This window comes from Halichondria panicea, chromosome 1 (genome assembly GCF_963675165.1).
Source record: "Halichondria panicea chromosome 1, odHalPani1.1, whole genome shotgun sequence".
In the NCBI taxonomy this organism is placed as follows: domain Eukaryota; kingdom Metazoa; phylum Porifera; class Demospongiae; order Suberitida; family Halichondriidae; genus Halichondria; species Halichondria panicea.
The window spans coordinates 9,788,869-9,803,163 of record NC_087377.1 but is presented as its reverse complement, the minus strand read 5'-3'; the positions used below and the strand labels follow the sequence as shown (position 1 = coordinate 9,803,163).

Below are 14,295 nucleotides of genomic sequence, written 5' to 3'. Positions count from 1 at the left end.
ATTCACTTATCCGGCCTGCTTCTGGTGTCCGGATAATCGAGGTTCTACTGTATTAGTAACATAACACTAGCTGAGTAAAATAATTCTCGTGTGTCAGTTGTATGTGTATGTTGTACTTAACGTCTTAGATTGGCTATAGTTATTTTTGTTCACAGAAGGCACATGTTTTAAGACTAGAATCTAGAGCACTTAAAGTGCTAACCCTCGGCTGCATGTTGACATGAATAAATAGATCTATAAAAACCGGAAGAGTGTTCAGATAGAAGCAACAAACTACTAATTTAGAGTCAGTTGCATATATATTATGTAGATCTACCTCGAAAAAGGGTCGCGTGTAGAGCTGGTCAACATGCAAGTTTTTCTTAGCTTTTGCTCGCTTTTATACCGAAATCTTCCATTAATAACTTGTTGTGTGAAGGCTATAGTGAAAACGCAGTGCTATGGCATCCAGGTAAGCAGACTCAGAAATTACAAACAGACAAACAACCCACGCGCCTCGGGTAATAATTATTTATTGCATTCCATGCGTGTGACTTATTACAAGACGAGCTTACAGCATTGAGATGTATCCTTGAAAGAAACGCCAATTAGTGATATTTGGGCCAAGTACATCTACGTATATACAAAGCCTAGCTACCAACAAATTAACATAGGTGGTCCGTCCTTTGAAGTACTCTACAAAGTTGCAATCCAACCAGGCCTATAAGGACTATGGTCGAGTGAGATAAACTTGGATTCTTATTCGTTTATAACTCATACCAAACGCAACTCCTCATAGCAGTAAACGATTGGGCAAAAAAAGTGAGCGATTGGGCAAAAACCATAAATGAAGGTCTATCCACTCACAGTGTTTTTAGAAGGCCTTTGATAGTGTCCCTCGTCAAGGACTTCTACTCAAAATTGAGAACCTAGGGATCAGAGGAAATGTGCTAAATTGGATTAAGGGATGTGTGTCTGACCGACAGAAACGAGTGGTTCTATAGATGGTGAAGCCTTAAACTGGGAACATGTCTTGCCAAGAGTACCCCAAAGGTCGATTCTGGGCCGTTGCTATTTATTCTATAATATTATGTCAATGACATTGGAACAAATGTAAAGTCAAGCATAAGACTATTCGCTGATGACTAACAACAAAGTGGAAGAAAGCTAGATCAGACTGTGTGGTGCTATATACAAAATGACATACACACCCTACATCGTTGGACACAAGACTGGCAATTAAGCCTGAATACTAGCAAATGCAAGACAATGGACTTCACTAACAAGCGCAAACCAATAATTATGTTTTGGCTACAGTAGACTCTTGTTAATCCGGTCACCTTTGGGACCATGCAGCTTGGCCGGAATAGCGAGGTGGCTTCAGCTCAGGAAATAGCCGCGGCTTAAAAACGACCTTACCTCAAATCTAATGACTAGTTTTGCGGTTCTTGTCTCGAGGATAATGTAGGATAATGAATCATTCTGTTCTCTATTTAAGTGAAGTGTAATCCAATTTTATTCGCTAAACCACACCCAAAACGTCATATCCGGCCGTAATATACGTATAAAATTACATTGAAAACCTTGTTTGGGACAGCCAGCACTGGCCGGCCGGTTAACGGAATAGCGAGTGGCCGTACTTCAGGGTGAGTTTTGTGCAGTAAACATATAGCTAGCATTCCATGCCAAGCCAAATAGCCGATATATCGAGGTGGCCGTACTTCAGGGAGCCGGAATAGCGAGAGTCTACTGTAGTTAATGCACTAGAAAATGTGCAGAAAAGAGCCTCAAGATGGATTGCTGTAAAATGGAATAAAAATACGTATCAATGGTCTAAGTTGTACATGTAAATGTCTTGATGAACTAAAGTGGCAGTCCGTAAAAGATAGACATAATATGCTAATAATTATGCTGTCAGGTATACAATTGATACTAAATAACTTAGATTGTCTATAGGTTCTACATACAATATTTTTTGTTAATTCACCATTTTCTTGTGGAATTCCTTACCATAATTATAATATACAATGTATTGCCTCATATACTAGTTTTAAGTACCATGTTAAGAATTTTTCTTTTTAATTACTGTTCACTGTATTTGTTTATGTTTGTCTTATTATTGTTGTGGTTAGTATTTTTTGTTTCTGTTCTTTTTATTTTTTGTTCTTGTTTTTGTCTTATTTGTTGGGGAGTACAATTTTATAGGCCACATGTGCCTTCTGTGCAACCCTTTCTCTCATTGAGAGATAAAATTATTTCATCTTCAATTCCATGTTTATTTTATATAATTATAATATACATTTATTATATTATATATACATTGTAAGTAGTCAGTCTACTTATGATACCATTACTTATGATACCATTATTTTAATGACATAATTATAAGAACTATGCATCTTTACATATTAAATATTCACTATCAACAGACAGCTAGGGTACAATGCTAGCGTGCATAAGCAGTATACGTTCCAATTATTAGGTATACTATACGTATGCAGAGTAACTATTATTCATTCTAGTTGCTAAAGAGGATGCAAAAAGTTCAAAGTCCATAATTATAATGGCTGCTGCACAGTGCAGCTCCTTTCAGCCTCTTGTCTCACTCTTGCAGCTACTAATAGCTAGTGCAGCGCTACCTACTAGGCAACAGATTTTGCCACACACAAGTCTAAAAAGACAGCAATGGCCTTCAGAGTAACTAAAGCTCGAGAACAAAGTTTTATTTTTGTAAATTCACAAAATTGGCCTATAGAAGCTCTTCCCCGAACTCCATTAATAGTGTGCAGCTGTAGCAGCTAGTCTACACACACACACACACACACACACACACACACACACACACACACACACACACACACACACACCGTACCTCACTTGCGCATGCGCAAACCGAGGCATAATTATAGTGCTTGTTATAAGACACAATAATTCATCTTATCAATCAATACACAAACCTGGCTGCTAATGCAACCATGCATATAATCTTCCCACCAAAATTATCGAGGCTAGTTTTGTGGTATAATTTGGTAACCACAGCCATAATTCACTTCCGGTAGTATTATGTATATAAAATTGGGGCCGCAACCAATTAACAAAAATTGTGATTTGCACATCATAACAAAGAGACAAGTTAAGGCCCGGCCGGAATACTGAGAGTTCACAGACTGCAAAGGTTGGTTAGATATATGTACATGATTGTGAGCTATGAGTTAGGCTGATTCTGTACAACGCATTTGCATTTAATGAGTCCACTCATCATTCAGTGATAAATATACTTGCTGGGTGGGGTGTAAGTATTAACTTTTAGCTCATACAAGTGCTTAATTGCAATTAGTACACTGCGCACTACGTTGCAATCATCATTAAGTGAGGACGACTAAAGTTAGGCCACGTCCATAATGCTCAAAATTGGTAGAATAATTATTAGTACATTGCAATCAAGAAAAGAGTTGGTTGGAAATTTACGTGGTATTTCCAGCTTGTGAGTCATTATTTTTATTTTCACCACAATCTGTATTTGCAAATCCACAAAATTGAAAACTTTATACTAGAAGCCAATAGAAGCTCTTACTTTCACTTTTGCAGTGATCCTTGAGCAGCTGGCCAGCGTCTTTCTGTAAAGACTCTATAATTATGCATTCAACTGTTGGTCATTAGGAAGTTAGGGACACAGGACTATATGAATTGTACAAGTCTGCTTTAAATTAAAAGAATTTCTGGCCAGAAAAATAATATAAAGCTCTTTTTAATGCGCCAGGGTTTAAATAATAGTAATAATGTTCTTGCTAGGTATACATTATATTTTTGCCGTGGGTGCATGTATTTTCTTAACCTGAGACACCTTTATAGCGTAGGATTAAAAAATTAATGATTAAAGTGATTCAATGCTAAAAAAAATTGTTTATTTTTCAGTGTTTTGGAATCTGTGTAAGCAATGGATTCCACTGTAAATGTTTTGATTACTTTACAAGAAAGTTTAGTAGATGGGTATGCACATCGATAGGCCTTGCTGAATTGGTTGTGTACCTATTTTATAATTATTCCCCTCAATAATTAGATTGATTCTGCATGAAGTAATTTACACTGAGTTTTAGGAGTCTGATTGAGAGTCGGAGTCACAGCATATAAAACAGAATTTCAGGAATGAAATACACAAAAACTAAGCATGTATGATTAGTTACATCGTCAATATGTTATGTTCGCTAATTGTATTACATAGCAGCCAGCTGTATAGGCAAGTCTTCTACAATATTCAATCTGTGATAAAACAAAACTTTTGGCAGTTTTTGCTTTTTAACTTCTCGTTTTACTCGTCAAAGTCAAGCATTATTCTCAATGCTCGGGAGTATCTAAATAACTAGCATAATCCGCCAAGGCCTATATATGTCAATATATAATTATTAGGGAAGTATTGAGATAGTGACAAGGGGCTCTGGGAAATGTTGAACAAATTAACTGACATGCAGGGAACCTGTCTTACTTCATATATATCTCAATCATCACCTCTGAATTTACAATTAACACAAAGCATCCATTACAATTGATAATCACTCACCTCAATCAAATACTTCAATGCATGGTAGGGTGCAGAGGCCTGACGCTAGCTAAGCAGGTATAGACATTTGTTGTTTTTCATTATGATCACGACGAAATCTGGCTAGCTTTTTTTAGGTTGTTCTTTTCATCCCATTATCACGACAACAGGCCGCGGGAGAACCTCAACCTGAGTCATGCCAGTATCAGCGTATACATGTAACGTTGCATCATGATTGAGAGATAATTATATGTACATACAAGTATAATTATATAAATGTGTACAGAACAACTCACCACACCAACAGTTATACACTTACCATAATTATAATACTTATGGATGTGATTTTGCATGAAAAGAGCATGCATGCTGGTGCTCATTTAATAGGAGCACCTAACAATGTTGATCTTTACCCATTAATATCTGCTACAATAATTTGACTTTTGACTCTGAATGATCTTTACCTATAACATATAATAGTATCATGCCTATCCTTTTCAACTCAACCCAGCATGCAGAGATGATCCACAGAAATTGACATTCGATAACATTTTTTAATGTCCCACAGCTAGGACTGTTATAAATCAGTAAATAAAGTGTCTACTCTGCATGACGGTACAAAAACACCCATTCTAGTGATGAGATGTTATAAAGGAGGGTTAGGGGATGACTGTGTTCACACGTAATTTATTTTCAGCATCTCGTGCTTATTACTACAACGCTAACTAGTACAGTACAAACCTACAAATATAATCTAGCAATAGAGTACTCTTTTGTTCGTTTTTTAAATCGATGTTCTCTTGTTTACAGCTGAGAGGTATGGTCCACGCTGGAATACTCCACCGGATGTTCTTTTGGATATTCTCCGGGTTGTTGGGGTGCCTGTCGACCACTGCCTGGCTTTGGACGTTTGCTGCTCAGATCAATCTCGGCATAGGTCAGCTAAGTGGTGAATGTGTGTGTGCATAGGAAATAGAGTGAATAGCTTATACAATATTATTGCATAAACAATTAGCAAGTCATTTAACAAGTCCATTAACAACGATAACTATTGTGAAAGCGCAGAAGTTAGATACCCAGCTACACATAGCTATTTCAAGTGTGGCCCTTTACTATACAGTACACTACAGTGTAATGTTTAGTGTAATGGTAGCTGTATAATGTCAGAATGAATGTTATTATGACCAGACATAATAACAGAAACTTGTTTACCATTGCTGTTTAGAGAATGGACATCTGCTAAGCAAACTTGAATGTTAGCTTTCAGCATAAGAAATGAAAACATGAACATAAGTAGACAGATGGTCATGTTTACCCTGTTTAGGGAAAATATTATTCATAGCTATGTAGGGTGATCACCCACTCTGATAAAACAAGGAAGCTGGGTATTCATAAACAGCTGGGGGAATTATGTCAGGGGGACTGCGAATTTTATAAGTTGGGGGTTAGGGAAAACAATCACTACACATTCCTGTGGGCAGCAGTTAGGAGTGCTATCCATGCAACCCTGGTCTAAATTTAGACTACACCATAATATAATTATTGCAACACTGATTACACTGTACAGGTACAAGTACAATGATTGTACAAGGAACATTGCACATGGCTATTGGGTGCAACACATGTATAAATACTGTATACAATACCAATATTCACAGCCATATAAATCTGACCTTTGGCTCATATAATTATTATATGAGCCAAAGGTCAGATTTATATGGCTGTGAATATTGGTATTGTACAGGTACATGATTGTATGAGGAACATTGCACAGCCACTGACACCATGAGAGGTATGGTCCACGCTGGAATACTCCACCGGATGTTCTTTTGGATATTCTCCGGGTTGTTGGGGTGCCTGTCGACCACTGCCTGGCTTTGGACGTTTGCTGCTCAGATCAATCTCGGCATAGGTCAGCTAAGTGGTGAATGTGTGTGTGTGTGTGTGTGTGTGTGTATAGGCAATGGTTTATACTTGCATAAACACATTAGCAAGTCATTTAGCAAGTCCATTAACAACGATAACTATTGTGAAAGCGGAGAAGTTAGATACCCAGCTACACATAGCTATTCAAGTGTGGCCCTTTACTATACAGTACACTGCAGTGTAATGTTTAGTATAATGGTAGCTGTATAATGTCAGAATGAATGTTATTATGATCAGACATATAACAGAAACTTGTTTACCATTGCTGTTTAGACAATGGACATCTGCTAAGCAAACTTGAATGTTAGCTTTCAGCATAAGAAATGCAAACATGAACATAAGTAGACAGATGGTCAAGTTCCTGCCTCACTTGTCAGACATCACAAAACAATTGAGAGATTTGACCAGGAAAGACAGCGAATGGACGTGGGATCAGGCACAACGAAATGCTTTAGAGTCATTGAAGAAAGCCGTATCCAGTGCACCAGTCTTGCGGTACTACAATCTGGAAGATGAAGTGACACTACAATGTGATGCCTCACAATCTGGCCTTGGAGCTGCCCTACTTCAAGATGGTCAGCCGGTAGCATATGCATCAAGAGCACTTACCGAAACAGAGACCAGGTATGCTCAAATAGAAAAAGAATTGCTAGCAATTGTATTTGCTTGCGATCATTTCGAGGCGTACATCTACGGTCGAGAACAAGTTAATATCGAAACAGACCATCAGCCATTGGTGTCGATCATTACCAAGCCGTTAAACAAAGCACCAGATAGGCTTCAACGAATGTTCAATGATTGTATGAGGAACCCACTGGCTGGCTATTGGGTGCAACACGTGTGTATGTGAGTGTTATGTACAGTGCAACAACCAAAGAGAGTAGATTTTTTTTTATATTATTTTTTTCACATTTTGTGGCATATCTTCTGAAGTAAAAGTGATATGATCTATTTGAGTGCAGGTACTGAAAGTTCAATTATTGGCGCTTCCATTGGACCACCACCTGTTACATCATATGACATCATCACTATGAATACAACTTTCGATTTTATGCTAGTTAAGGTCTGATTTTTGAGGAGCATGTACTACAATAGCATAGAATTCATCTGTACTAACTTACAGGAGCTAGACAAGTCTCATCTTTGCTAGAGCAGCCCTTCTTGTCAAAAATGGTGATTTTGCTCCGTTTTGCTACTTTTGCTGACGTATGCAATGATATTCATTGATTTGTGACATCACAAATCATCTTGTTGTTATTTGCTACATCCAAAGGTCATGCGATGTCTACCTGCAAATACACAGTTGGTGTTGGTCATTCTGTGTCACAGGGGCGTGGTAATTGAGCTTACTACGTAGCCAAATTGCCCCAAAAGTCATAAAAAGCACTGTTTTTGACAAGATGGGCCGCTCTAGCAAAGAAGAGGCTAGCCTAACTCCTGTAAGTTAGTACAGATGAAAAGTACACTATTGTAGTACATGCTGCTCAAAAATCAGACCTTAACTAATATAAAATCGAAAGTTGTATTCCTAACATATTTGCCACCAAAAAACAACAAAATGCAGTATTTCTCAGAACTTACTAGTAGCCCAGACTTCCGTTGAAGCTCAAAAGATGAGCAATATACTCAGGTACATGCACAACAAATTTCAGATCTTAACTCAAACAAATAAGCTACTTCTATTCCTAACATATTTTCGGAAGTACACATCTTCAGACAGCCATTTTATACTGATGATGTCATGTGATGTAACAGGTGGTGGTCCAATGGAAGCGCCAATAGTTGAACTTTCAGTACCTGCACTCAAATAGATCATATCACTTTTACTTTAGAAGATATGCCACAAAATGTAAAAAATGTGTACCAAAAAAAAAAATCTACTCTCTTTGGTTGTTGCACTGTATAAATTATAGGAGTGTTATTGTCAAAAGGTCAGATCTACAGTATATGGCTGTGAATATTGGCCAGCCACACCCTACACATTGCATGTACATGAAATATGATACTTGAATTCATGACCATATAAGAAAGCAGGGATATTACCACAGCTGTGTGCTGACTAACGTGGGCTGGGGTTGTACTGTACAATGTACATGTGAATGGCACGCAGTACACACTGTATATGATACAGTAAAGGTGCTAGCAAGTAACTGCTGACCCATGATTAACAATTGCACATGACAACCTAGTACTTAGGGTATATACCACTACTAAAGTGGGTGTTTATCAAGTTAACACATTTCACAGTGGTCTACACAGAGTGTCAAATGGTTGGCAAGTAACCACTCATAGTCACCTTTTAGCAAAAGTGTGTTAAATCATAATTATGAGTTGATGCTTCAATTTATGGTCCTATTACGCTAACTTTTCACTATCTAAGTCATGTATACAGAGAAATCATTGTTGTATCAAAAACCAGAAAGCATGATCACTTTCTTTGGAAATGAGGTCAGAGGCTAGTTATGACAACTACAATTCACCGCTATCAAGGAAAGACGGAAGGTTTTATCACGTTCTCTTAAATCTACCCCTAAAATCATGTACACACAAACATTAGGGGTGGATTTATGAGTACATTCTATGAATAAAGCTGTTTACATGACAACAAACATTCACACCAGGGAACACCAGAGCCACTATCACTGAAACTGAAGGTATTCTCGGTAACAAGGCCTATCTGGGCAAACAACGGACAACTCAAATACCCCCCATGCAACCTAATGCAAAAAGAGAGCGGCAGACAACGCACAAGAGAACACACACTTACTAACAGGGCTGATTAATTGAAGCAATCCGTACACTGTCTAGATCTATACACAACCAATACTATGCGCCATAGAGGAACTCTTTGACAACCAAAACCGTACTTCTAAGACTACGGCAACACAAGAGTGCTACACATATATAATCGGACTAAAATGTCTTACGTGTACTATTTAGTATTATTAACGTAAATTCACAAACGCCGCACGCACGCACGCACGCACACACACACACACACACTAGGTTAATTGTATTAAGGTCAGCTAGGGGGGAAATTCACTCAATGGTAACTGTGTATCTCAATTCACAGTGGTGTTGCTAACAAGAAAACAGCTGTATTCAACAGCAGGAAGTGAAAGTGACTCTAGTCGCACTGTTTGTGCTACTGGATTCTCTCATGAACACACAAACATTCATCCATTAAACAGTGGTCAAGACAAACACCATGTCATTAGATTGAGTATGAATATTTTTTGAAAGGGGCACGTGCACAATCAATAGGGAAAGATTTGTATGATCAGAGAGTTACTTATTAGGAACCAGTTGCTATACCGCACTGCCTATAAATGGCAACGTTATATGATGGGCATGACATGTTTTCCTAGCACACAGGCAGTCACATGCTGGCTATAAGCTTATTGAATGTAAACTACCAAATAGTACCCAGAGAAAATGACTCTTCCTATATAATGCATGGTTTCCCTTCCTTCCTAAACACCAATATGAGCATTGGGAAAGATAAGGTCACTGATAACATGCACGTTTGTATTGTGTACATGTACAGTACATGTTCATAATGTACAGTATTGTGTTTAGTAAGGCTTCTGTTGACCTCTAAAGAGGTACCAGGAACAGTCATGCTGTTACAGTAGTACACAACTGACTCAACTAGTACCCACAAGTACTTGAACTCTTAAGTTTTACTCTAACCGATACTTTGTCCCACGTAAGTTGACGAAGAGAAAATCAATTACATGTAGCTACACAATGCAAATGATACAGGAAATTACACATAGACACTTAAAACACACTCTAAAGCTCCCCCAGCAGGCACATACATATTCAAGGTACATGCACACTACGGAAATAGTAACTGCATACTAGACAAGACCATCTCTACTCACCCCCTCACTGGGTGGTGGAACGACATCCGGCCCTCCCTTCTTCTTGGAGGACCTCTTGGGCTTGTCTACCACGGCACAAGTGTCTCCAGAGGCAGCGGTCTCATGCTCAATCGTGTTAGGGTCCTGGATAGGGAAGAACCGGTATAATCTTATATAATAAATAAGAGTAGAATAATTGTATCACAAATAGGCGACACTGTAAGGAGAAAGCACAAGGTAAGTAACCTACACCCCACTCAGTACATATCCTACTGTTTGATACAGTACAAGTACCTGATACAAAGCCTCTGGTGGAGTTGGCTTTGGTTTTGTGTTCTTCTTGACCTTTCTATCGACCATGGCGTACTGGTCCTCAGTGCCCGGGGCTGCCTCGTGCTCAATGGAGTCGAGGTCAGCATAGATGGAGTCAGGAGGTGGGGGAGTTTTCCTGAAAAAAACCAAGCAACAGCGTTAACTTATAATGATGTTAACAGTCATTAATAGCAAACTTACGTCAGTCCATCAATTTCAACATCTACTGGCCTTGATGAACCCTCTATCATGAAGAAAGTATGCAACTATACAATTACAAAAGATATACACAAAGTCTTACCTTTATTTTTTAGCTTCTGATAAAGAACCAATACGACAATAGTAACAACAACAGCAAAAATAACCAGGAGTGGCACAATGATAAAAACTACCATAAACGAGACAGCAACTGCAAAAGATATACATATATAAAGTACACACATATTAAATAGAGCTTTTGAAGACCTACTTGAACAAGAGTTGTTTTCTACCATCCATTCACTATCCACACAAATAGCCTGAGAGTCTCCAGAGAAAGTCGTTACTACACTGCCACATTCCAGAGTAGCGATAGTGGTGTGAGGCACTGTTTCACTGCTGTCAGGTGCACGGTTGAATGTGAAGGTGACCCCTGACCCCAACTGAGCTTGCAGAGTAGATACTACACACCTTCGAAAGTCTAGATTAGTCTGAGACATTACAGCAGTGTTCTGATACATCAAAGTTGCAGTGTAACAGAGTTCAACAATCGACACGGTTTCCACGGGAATACAAACACCAGCTGCCGAAGTAATGGCTGCTGTCATGCTCGTAGGATTAGGGAAGTCTGTCACTGACTGACACGGCCCAACACCGTATGACAGAAGTATAGCAAAGTTTCCCAACCTGATGTCGTTAGCACAGTCTTCCCTGACTGTGAAAGTGAGGCAGCTTCGACTAGCAATAGTGCTTGTGTCAACAGAGAATGCTGATACTGTAAGGGGATAGAGGAATTATATACAGGCTTTTATTGCGTTTTGCTAACTGCATGTGTACACTAGAGCGCATGTAAAATCTATTCCATGCAGGGTAGACATGTAATATCAAACCTCACCTCGGAAATCAGATGCATCTTGTAGTGTTTCTCCAGCAACATTTCTGACAGACACAGTGAAATTGTAGATATCGTTTTTCCTTGGAATAGACAGGATGTACGGTGAGTTCGAAATAGCAGTATCAACTTGGCCACCGACTGGACTAAAGCGGATATTTGGTGTGCGATTCATGGGGGGGTTGAGTGGGAAGACAGCTGGATCAGTGGAGGAGAGGGTCTGTGAGATGGAGGAATGCCAATTTCAATCGTGTAATAGCTCACCCCTTCCTCAACAGTCCATGTTAGGGTGACAGGAAGAAGGGAGTCAGAACATTCGATGGAAAGAGCTAGTTCACTGATGGCCAGTTCTGTGATATAAAATCATTATAGCATTTACAATTTCTCAAAGAACATACTTGCTGTTTTGAAGGTATAATTGAACTGACGGCTTCTCTCTGCTCCAGAGCACGTAACACTGGCACCAGTGATGCTGACCGTGTGACTTATAGAGTAGTCCAGACCAGCCACAGTGAGCAGATTACCATTCATTACCTGCACGGAGCCACCACCCCCTACCAAACTACCAGAGTAGGTAACATCAGTGCCATACGCTCCAGGGCTGGTCACATTGATTTTCAAGCTACCAGTCACATTCGATTCAACAGAGTACAAAACAAAATCGGAAGAGGGGGTAGAATCTGCGTGCGTGAGAAAGACATAATTTATATACAGTACTGAAAAACACCAGTCACTCTGGCGCACCTACAACTTGAATAGTGATGATCCTCAAGGACTCAGCAACACTACCAGCGCCGTCCAAACACTCAACCATAGCTCCATCCAGTGTCTCAGGGACAGCAACTAATTCAGCAGTGGAGCTCAGTACAGAGTCCATGTTACTGGTTGAGGTGATTATGAATGGACCACAAGCCTCGTTGTCAGGGGGATCGTGACTCAGAAGAGCATTACAGTTTTGTGTGGTGGTTCCGGTGATCCTCCAGCGAGTGGAACCACTAGCAGTGTTGTTGTGTGAGCAGGTGATGGAGAGGGGAACATCTGGACATATTGTTAGTACTCCATTAGTAGAGAGGGGCGTAGAGGTCATATCACCATCTATATAGGAATAATTATTACACTAATAATTCATGCCCAGACTGCTGAGGAGTTCCTTCAATTTGCATGGCTAAAATCAAATCAATGCTGATATAGCCTTTCTCAAACGACTATTCTATGCTCAGAGTGATACAACATTAAATACCTTCTGAATGAACAAACTTCCATAAGTGTGTAAGCTTTTAACTAACTCAGGGGAAATTAGGCAAAAAAAATATCTAGGGGGGGGGGGGCAAAGGCCCCTGCCGTGCATGAATGTATCGAAGGTGCATGCCAAACTAGGGGGATTCGGGGGCATGTTCCTCCTGACAAATTTGAAGGTCTTAGATCGAGTCTGGGGTAATTTCAGCTCCAAGTCGTCATTATCTGGCAGGAATTTTGTACTAATATAATCATGACAAAAACACCTACTTAATGAGTCAGTTGGCAGGGCTGCATCTGACTCATTTAAATGTAGGTGTTTTTGACGAAAACTCCAGTATAATCATCGCATTAATTGATTGTCAAATTAAAAATTGCCAATCAATTGCCTCATTAGCCCAATGTACAGTTGTAGGTTGTTGCGATCATACTATTTGAACTCACAAAGTTTTGCTGCTTTGCTTGCATTGTATATAGCTATCCTACAAATATGCGACTCCCCTGAGCTTGGGCATATGCTAACTTTTAAAAGTAGCGACAGCTGCGTTTATTGTATGTCATGTCCTAAATGAAGTGAAATATAGCATATCAAGATCGCATAAAAGAGAGAGAGAGCGTGTAACTTACGCATCCGCTACAGTACAGGCAGAATCCAAAACCACTACTATAAAAAGAACAATTCTTGAAATCGCTCACTGCTGCATGTGCATGGAATGTAGTTCCACGTGACCATAGTTGTAGTGGTTTTGGATTCTGCCCGTACTGTAGCAGACGGAAGTTACACGCTCTCTCTCTTTTATGTGCTCACAAACATTACTACATTTGCTAGATCACGTGGCCATTCTGACCTATGACCTGGACCACTAATTGGTTTATTTTTTGGGGCATTTCTGCAAAAATATGACCTGAAAATCCTTGAAACATAAGATTAATTTAGTGTGGCCTTATTTAGCTAGAAGCACAGTACCGTATGAACTAACTTTATCTGTTCTAACTAGCAATTGGGTGTGATTAAATGAATATGACTTACTAGAATAGCCAAGATTAAGACACCCCAACAAACAGAGGATCTGTAAAATGAAAAGCAGCATTATGATCTAATTGCGTATCTACACTTACTGTAGGGCTCAATGTTACTTGCATCTTTAGCTTAGTAGATCACTACACAGCTAGCTCTTGTAGGTCTAGCTAGCTACACTCGCCCCAATTATGATACGCGAGCCTTAACTTAGTGATGACGTAGTTGGGCGGAGCCCGACCGTCCCTGACAGGAGATAGGATTTGTGTTATGTTAATACTGCTTGCAGCATCATGAATATAATCATTAAATTAAGTGGGTGTTAAACGCA

The 14,295-nt window shown here is 39.3% G+C and overlaps 1 protein-coding gene across 2 annotated transcripts; it reads right to left on the bottom strand.

Annotated features, from left to right (window-relative positions):
- Window positions 1-5,050: 5,050 nt before the first annotated feature.
- LOC135344258 (uncharacterized) lies at window positions 5,051-14,169 on the bottom strand. 2 transcript variants are annotated; one of them, XM_064541437.1, is made up of 13 exons: window positions 14,066-14,169; window positions 13,977-14,016; window positions 12,455-12,805; window positions 12,109-12,390; window positions 11,975-12,060; window positions 11,714-11,930; window positions 11,090-11,593; window positions 10,922-11,029; window positions 10,822-10,864; window positions 10,603-10,756; window positions 10,330-10,452; window positions 6,299-6,433; window positions 5,051-5,458 (listed from the first exon to the last, which is right to left on the bottom strand). In XM_064541437.1, the coding sequence occupies exons 1-13, from the start codon at window positions 14,087-14,089 to the stop codon at window positions 5,321-5,323; spliced, it is 2,205 nt and encodes a 734-aa protein (XP_064397507.1). In that variant the 5' UTR covers window positions 14,090-14,169; the 3' UTR covers window positions 5,051-5,320. The 2 variants fall into 2 exon arrangements, 1 of the variants encoding a protein (XP_064397507.1); XR_010397418.1 differs by lacking the exon at window positions 5,051-5,458 and adding an exon at window positions 8,024-8,239 and having other exon boundaries at window positions 6,379-6,433.
- Window positions 14,170-14,295: the final 126 nt, after the last annotated feature.

Bases quoted from the DNA above. Each gene is read 5' to 3' on its own strand.
- LOC135344258 (XM_064541437.1), bottom strand. From the start codon at position 14,089: ATGCAAGTAACATTGAGCCCTACA. The intron at 12,391-12,454 runs GTGCGCCAGAGT...TCACGCACGCAG, and splicing joins CATCACTATTCAAGTTGTAG to ATTCTACCCCCTCTTCCGAT. The intron at 11,594-11,713 runs GTGAGGTTTGAT...ATCCCCTTACAG, and splicing joins AGATGCATCTGATTTCCGAG to TATCAGCATTCTCTGTTGAC.